The sequence below is a fragment of the Pomacea canaliculata genome, linkage group LG9 (assembly GCF_003073045.1).
Source record: "Pomacea canaliculata isolate SZHN2017 linkage group LG9, ASM307304v1, whole genome shotgun sequence".
NCBI classification, from domain to species: domain Eukaryota; kingdom Metazoa; phylum Mollusca; class Gastropoda; order Architaenioglossa; family Ampullariidae; genus Pomacea; species Pomacea canaliculata.
This window is the reverse complement of record NC_037598.1, coordinates 8,639,554-8,647,637: the sequence shown is the minus strand read 5'-3', so window position 1 is coordinate 8,647,637 and position 8,084 is coordinate 8,639,554. Positions and strand designations below refer to the sequence as shown.

The following is an 8,084-nucleotide window of genomic DNA, read 5'->3' as shown; positions in this document are numbered from 1 at the left end:
AGTGGTTACGCATCACGCAAAGAACCGGAGAGAAAACAGATTTAAAAAGAGAGAGCTTATTATTACCTCTCGACAAGTGCTGTTGTAAATAAAAAATTACTTCGCAACTTGCCAGTGTCTGCTCAGCCCACATCGATTCCAGTATTTTTATATTTTTATGTCCCCACTGTTAGAGTGAGTTTTCTATAATGGTTCGTAGCGGTTTCGGTTGAGAGTTCTGTTTCATTTATTATCCATAAAGGCGGTCGTAGAGCTCCATTTATTAAAATTTATGCGCAGTTTATATGGAAAGGTGAACGATAAACGCTTCTACCACCGGTCGTGCGTGAATATTACGACATTATCTGCACATGAAACTAGATTCAGAAAGCACGCCTCTTTGGAATAAGATAAGACAGAATTTCGCATGCAACAAACTCCAATTTTCTTGAAACTTGCATCAAGTCGTCTGTATGGAGGCACACATTCATTCAGGATCAATAAAGATGATGTGGTCGAAATAAAGAAAAAAAAAAATATTTCTTTCGGTCTTGATGAAATCCGCGCCTTCGATCATTCGTATAGATCGTGTGACAGCTGCGTAAGCCGAGCTGGCACTTCTTATGCCTGTATAATCACTAAGAGACAGCACAAGTAGTATAACTATTGTTTTCTCTTAAAATAATAAACTTTTTCCTCCTTTCTGTGAGGTGCACATGTATTTTTTCTATCCGCTCACACACCTTTGTAATTATGCTTGTAGCAGGGTGGTGCATTAGAGTATGCATGGTGTCATATGTTTTCTTTTTGGGCTATAATAATACCAGTTGGTGCTTTGTGGAAGTTTAAATCACATTGTCATCAATTTAAAATATTGTATATTAACTTTAGGAAGCAAATAATCTTTACACAACCATATAAATCATTAAGAGCTCATTTTCTTTCAAGAAGTATGTTGTCCAAAGTTTTCACAAATTATTTGTGACCACCAGGTTAAGCCCATTTATGTCTGCTCTTGAGGTGACCTGGTGTGAATGACTTCTATTAGTTATTTGATTTTTAAGACAAAAATACAAAATGAAAATGATAATAAAAATCGTTACAAAAGCTTGTCACATGTAACATAAATTAGCATACACAAGGAGACCAGAGTGCACCGGTAATATTAGAAACCACAAGAGGAGGTATGCCTTTTTGTGTGTTATTACTAGTGATTTCCCTACTTTCTTAATTAAAAGTACACACAAAAGTCAAATCTGCTTTAAAGGTATGGAAAAAGGGATTTGGTAGTTGATAATTGCTATGTACTACATATCCCGATAATGTGTTATTAGAATAATAATACAAAAATTGCAACCATATCAGTCTGAAATCTGAAAAACTCGTACTAATTTTTCCATTATTTTTTGGGATCATAACAAGAAAGGAACAGCAGAATTTTTTATAATAATAATCCTGTCATATTTTAAATTTTAAAGTGTTCATTTCGTGGACAACATAAATGCTATCTTGTCAAATAATAAACAAAAAAATTCTGTTCAATACAAATCGCTGGTAAACAGAAAATTATTAGTGAAAATTTTTTTTAAATCAGCTATTAAAGGCTGAACTTCTTCAGTCTGTAGGAAGAGGGAGGTTTTGCCGGTGCAAGGGAAGTTAGGAATACACCCTGTGCTGACAACTAGCGATCAATCGTCTCCAATTACTACCCCATAGGTACTCCTACCTTCCCTTGCCCAGTGAAAGCATTTTAAAACTACCCACAAGAAGTTCCTCTTTAAATCACTCTCTCAAGTGCGAGCACACCCGCACACACAATCACCCTGACAGATCTACAAAGTTGAAAATTAATTTCATGATTTTAATAGCAACATTTGGAAATGAATGACTGAGTGATCAGTGGTTTGAAAATTAATAATTCTCTTTTCAAGTCCAAAAACTTAGCAAATCTGAGAGCAACAGAACAAGAATATCTTAAAGCGAAAAAAGATTCAGAACAGCAGCAAGGTAGTCAACAAGCTTTACAGACGTTAGAGTATGATGTGTTCTTATATTCAGCATTTCATCAGTACACTAAACTGATACCATTAACATTGTTATGCTTCAATATACTTCTGAAAATCAGGCATCAATCACAATAGCTACAAACAGTTCATACTAATGATACAAATAATAAAAGAAAAATAGAGTGTACTATTACCCACCAGAAGGCTACAAATCCTAAAACCATATAAATACAATTTTAATATGCATGTACCACTATCCAGTTTTGCTGTTATACAACTGTTTAGAAATAATGCATATTGACTGGCTCTGTAGCAATATGTAACTTTACAATCTAATTGTATGACCCACCAGACTACAAGTACAGTGAGCAGGTGTGCTGGGAGCAGTACTCACTTACAATGTCAGGATAGCCTTTTTATCATGCTCATTATCTTATGATTGTCTTGCTCAGTATCATCTGATTCAGTTTTACAAGAACAGAAATAAAAACCTTGTAACTTTCACTTAATAATTAAAATTTTTTTAATAGAAATCCTGTTTCTCTGTTATGTGACACTGTTTTCTATTTTGATTGGTTAACTTTCTTAATTCATTTACTGTTGGTGTAAAACTGTTTTACAATTTATTATTCATGCACTTCCTATGAATTCTTCTTTCTTGCATGGTGGAACGCTGGTTTCTTTCCCCCTTATCTCCTAATAAAAATCATAAGTTTTCAATTGATTTTCTATTTTGTCTACAATATTATTATTTCCATTAGGCAAACTTTTTTCAGATATTAAAAAAATTGAAGTCACACATTAAGTATGACTTATTTGCATAAGCTTGGTTTATCGTCACCTTTAAAATGAATAGTAGCTTGTTAACAGTATGACATGTAGTGAAAAAGGGTCCACTTGCTGTGTCACATTTCATTCATATACGTAAGTTCATTTCTTTACCGTGCAGATATTTTTAATTCCAAAATACAGCTATTCTCCTTGCATTCTGTGCACAGAGCAAACAAAGGCACTGTAGTTTAAAAAAGATCTCTTCCCAGCCCATCACCATTCCAATGAAAGATGTAGGCCTCAATCTCATGTATAAAAGATTCTTTTGAAAACCACTGAAAATCTTTGAGACAGGTTGTTGACCAAACTACAACTTTGGCAAAACTGTACATAATAAGATTTTTGTGAACTATTGAGCATTATAACAACATAATGGTTATCTTTGTGAGGCATTATCAAAGAGTTGTAGAGGCATTAAAAATCTTTAACTTCACTGTCTTAATAATCTATTTTATTTGGATATTAAGCCTGTACAAATTACAGTTCCTTGCTTGTTAAGATGTAATTAATTTCTCATTTTTTGTGATATTTTTGTCTTTCTGCCCTTCTACGAAATGACTGTTATACAGAACATTTAATGATATAAAGCAGCATTTAATGGTACATCAGATGGTCCACATAAGCAAATACTAACTAAAATTTTTTAAAGTCATCATTGTCTTAAGGAACTCACTTAAAAAAAAGACGGTTGCTCAAATGGCACATGTTTCCTAAGAGATAAGTATCAGTTATCAGCTTTCAAGTCAATGCTGTTTTCTACTTAATACAATAATTAACAAAAGCTGCTATCATATAATGCATTTCACAAAGTGCTGAAAGCTGTCTTGCCCCAAATTAATGTTAATCAGATTAAAGATACAAAATTTAGAAATAAAAGAGTAAAAGAGACATAAAGTGAGAAAATAGGGGAGAAAATTAAAAATCTATTCAAAATGTTGAAATGGAGGGTCAATTATTTTGTTCATTGCAAAAGCCCCTGACTCAACATAATTGGATACTAATGTCTAATAATGCAAGTAGCCAGTGTCTTGCTGTTTGAAAAAAAAAGTCTTTTGGATTTAGTCTTCTAAAATGGTGAGGGCAGTCTGGTGGAGCAATATTAAATGAGGTGCTCACCAAAACAGTGATATCAGGCATAATGATCTCACATCTCATCTTGGGAATGCTGTTTCTCTGTCTCTGAAGTATTTGTATGTGACAATGAAGGCTGTTTTGCCATAATATATCCTTAGCTGCTGGCACAGAGTAAAATACTGATTTAAAAACAAAATTCTTGTTTTACTTTTTGAGGGAGCCCGTGATATTAAAAGTTACATTAGACCATTGTTAAGACTTCATGTAAAATGCTATAAAACTAACTTTTCTTGAAAATAAGTTGTATGTATTCGTCCCTCCCCTCCCCACAGCCTTCATCTCACTCTATGGTAGGTTAAGAATTTAGAGACTTTCCCACATTTCACAAGTTTGAATGCTGTACAGCAGAAGGCCAACCCTTTAAGTTCAGCATCATGTAGTAAGTTAACAAAGAGAAAAAAAGGAAGACTTCTTTATGCAAAGTACTTTATGGTTGGAAATGCAACATAGAAGAAAATGTTGTCTTTCAATTTCCACTTCGGTAAAGTGTGTAAAATGGAATGAGGATGAAAACAAGCACAGCATAGTATGCAATAACAACACAAAAACATGTTACTTCCCTCCCAACTAAGTCATCATGCATAATCGTTGACTGCAACTTGTGGAAGCAGAGAGTGTACATGCATGTTCGTAAAACCAAGCTCTTAAACAATATAAAAATAAAGGGAACCAAATACTAATTAACAAACAATTTAAATGCTCTGTGTTTACTATGGTTGCCTTTTGTCATGGAATTGATGGTTCACTGTTCAATTTATTTAATGTTACTATCTTTTTTTTAAAAAAAGCTGCAATACAAATTACTAAAAAATACAATCCATTCAACAAACAGATCTGTTTCAAGCTTCCTTTAAAATTTCTTCCTAAATCTGACTGCCTTATTACATTCATCCATCAGTACCAAATCACTGTAAATATTTTCTTTCCCTTCTTCAACATGGGCACATTACATAAACACAAATCAAGACAGAAACTGATAGTGATACAGTCAGTAACTGAACCCTTTTGTGCATGAAGAACTTGCCATAAATAGTTAAACTTGTACACCTGGAAATACAACACATTCCACTCGGGTGCTATTTTTCAGTTAATTAACTTCAGTCCGATAAATCCACAAAAAAAGAGATAAGTGAAGACTGTCACTGACCTACTTTCATCTGATACAGGTGTGCTTGCATGCTTTCTTGGTGTTGACTGGCTGACCTGTTAAGCAGCTTTGAATTCCTAAACCTAGCTAACCCCTCTTGCAAATGTTCCCCCAAAAAACCCCTTCAGCATGAAAAACAAGGACATTAAATTACTATAATTCAGAGCAACACTTGAGGTGGGTGTCTGTGTGCGTGCATGTGCGTTTGCAGGTGTGTGCACATTAGCATAACTATACAAACTACATCTGACTTCTGTGTTAACAAGGGAGATTTACTAGAATTCCATGCATAATATTATTTCCTGAGTTCAAAAATAGGACACGAAGGGTGTTTTCAACACCTTTAGCCTAGCTATCTACTCTAGTAGACATTATTAATCTGACTAGCAGCTACAGCAATTCCTGTCTCTAATGAAGTTACCCAAGATGCAATGCCCACCCACCCACACCCTGCACACATACATGCCTAAATCTGTAGTGCTACACTTATAAGCACATTATCCTTTCTGCATCCCTTTTACAGGTAACATATCCTCCCCACATCCCTCCTTTATTAGTATTATGTCAAAGTGATAATGTAACTGCTAACATTTTTGAGTTTAACAAGAAATATAGTCAAGTGTACATAACATGATCGTGTGAGCCTAATGTTATCAAAAGATTTCTTTGTACTCACTGACATTTTCTTCAGGCTTTACTAAGGCACCTGTTTTCTTTATTTGCTTAATAATAAAAATAAAGTATAATATTAGAAAAGAACTGATATCCACAATCATAACCCTACAGAAGGTGTTTATGCATACAAATGCAGACAAACCCCTAAAATGTAAAGTTTCATCTGGTATGTCTCTTCCACAAAGATTGATTTGAAGAAAGGAAAATGTTAAAAGCTTTTTAAGTAATGAAAATGGGCCCTTTCATTGGCTAAACTTCCTTGACGAAACTATGAAACTATTTGCATTAAATGTGCAAAAAAAAATTATCGTACCTGACTAGACTCTGAACAGATACCACATAGCTGAAAATGGATAGTTCAGGGTTTATAATGACAGCACAACAAAGACATGCATACTTCTGATAATAAGGCAATCAAGATCAGATCGATGTGACCGTGCATGAAAATTACTCAAACATGATTTCTAATCTGTACAAGCACCATTTCGCTGCATGTAGCAAAGGTATAACTGAATATCATTATATTAATAACAAGAAAGTGGCAAGACTGACAGTGCAGATTAGATTAATCATGCACCATAAACTTCAACCCTCCATTGCACTCCTTTTTAGAAAGTGCTTCATTAACATCAGAACAGGTCCAAGAAGCAGAATAAGTCTTTCATTCTATATTTTAAATTAAAATATTAATGTATTGAGCATATAGTTATTTCACTTAAAGAAGGGAGAAACTGGAATGGATGGAGTTATAGGTGATCTGGAATAGATGTTCTTTCATTGGCAAATACAGAACAGCAGAGAGTGTAAAGGGCAACTCCTGTTAAAAAGAAAGATTTAAAAAGAATGTAGCAAGAATATAAATAGTAAATTTACAGACTTTTTAAGTGAACATTTGAATGCAGCAAACCAGCTGCACTACCCTTTACATTCATTAGATATTAATAGCAAAATATAATGTATTATGAACCATTCAAATCTGTCCAATCCTAATGCTAACAAATATGATCACCGATGCCTAATATGTTCACTGATCTGATGTGATATGAAAGGTCACCTTTTGTGCCAGAGACCAAGATTCAGCGTTGATAGGCTTGGTAGTTGCATAATTTTCTCTAGTCCAACTGTAGTGATCTGTGTGCATCCATAGAGGTCGATTGAAGTAAGGTGTCGAAGTCGGTCAGCAATAAGACCAAGTGACTTATCGGAAATACGTGAGCACTGGCCAATGTTCAATGTAGTAAGGTCATGAAGGGTATTTGCGAGTCGTTGAATTCCCTCATCACTAATGTTACAAGCATTCAGGCTTAGACTGCGAAGACTGAAAAGCCCTTGGGAAAGAAAAGCTAGTCCTTGGTCACCAACTTTGTCACAGAAACTCACATCAAGGGCTGTTAAACTTGTGCAACCTTCTGAAAGATAGCCAAGTCCAATGTCACTGATATTGTCACAACTGCGTAGATTCAGTTCCCGCAGACTGCCCATTTTTGACAGAAACTTTATCCCTGTGTCTGTTACACTAGCGCAAAAACTCAGATTCACTGTTTTCAATGCACAAAGGCCTACACTGACATGCTTAAGTGCTTGGTCTGTTAACTTCTGACAATCTTGCAGTCCTAAATGTTCTAGATCAGGATTCCCACATGTGGTCTGTGGATGCTGACCAGCTAAATAACCTATTCCTTGGTCTGAAACAAGTCTACAACTCCTCAGATTTAATCGTTTTAGTCTTCGTAGTCCAACTGCAATAAGAAGCACACCCGTGTTTGATATGTTTGAGCATCCGCCCAACTCGAGTATCTCTAAATTTTTAAGGTGCTGTGCAATGCGACCGAGACCTTCGTCTTTAACTTGCTTGCACAAACTGAGATCAAGAACAGTCAGAGCAGGAAGATACTGTGAAAAAGCTTGACTCAAACCTGCATCCGTTATATTAAAGCATCCACTCAGATTCAGACTCTCGACGTTAGGAATACCTATGATTACATCACGAAGACTTCGTCGCAAACTTAGAATCTGAATGCGGCGAATTCCCCGCTGGACGAGACTTGGAAACAAAGACGGGTTTGCACGCCGCAAATGTAGTTTTGCGTCCACATTACGCCAAACACTCCGGTTATAAGCAGCGTCACGCCACTTCACACATACCTGTGCCACTCTACCCTTGTCTCTAACATCAAGGTAACTAAATATAATCGTAAGAATTTCTGGAAACAAACACGAAATTTGAACTTCGAAGGCCTGCCTGGCCTCCATCTTTGCGGTGCGCTGTCACATGACACAAGCTGCGCAGTGTAACAAGGACGACAAATCTG

At 35.5% G+C, this 8,084-nt stretch overlaps 1 protein-coding gene across 1 annotated transcript; it reads right to left on the bottom strand.

Annotated features, from left to right (window-relative positions):
- Positions 1-1,826: 1,826 nt before the first annotated feature.
- LOC112572007 (F-box/LRR-repeat protein 14-like) lies at positions 1,827-8,037 on the bottom strand. Its single transcript, XM_025251486.1, has 2 exons — positions 6,827-8,037; positions 1,827-6,589 (listed from the first exon to the last, which is right to left on the bottom strand). The coding sequence occupies exons 1-2, from the start codon at positions 8,023-8,025 to the stop codon at positions 6,547-6,549; spliced, it is 1,242 nt and encodes a 413-aa protein (XP_025107271.1). The 5' UTR covers positions 8,026-8,037; the 3' UTR covers positions 1,827-6,546.
- Between the last annotated feature and the right edge of the window lie 47 nt (positions 8,038-8,084).

What these genes read in the sequence shown, in the direction of transcription:
- LOC112572007 (XM_025251486.1), bottom strand. Translation starts at nt 8,025, where the DNA reads ATGGAGGCCAGGCAGGCCTTCGAAGTTCAAATTTCGTGTTTGTTTCCA. An exon ending in CTTGGTCTCTGGCACAAAAG is followed by an intron (nt 6,590 to 6,826) that starts GTGACCTTTCAT and finishes TCTTTTTAACAG; the next exon opens with GAGTTGCCCTTTACACTCTC.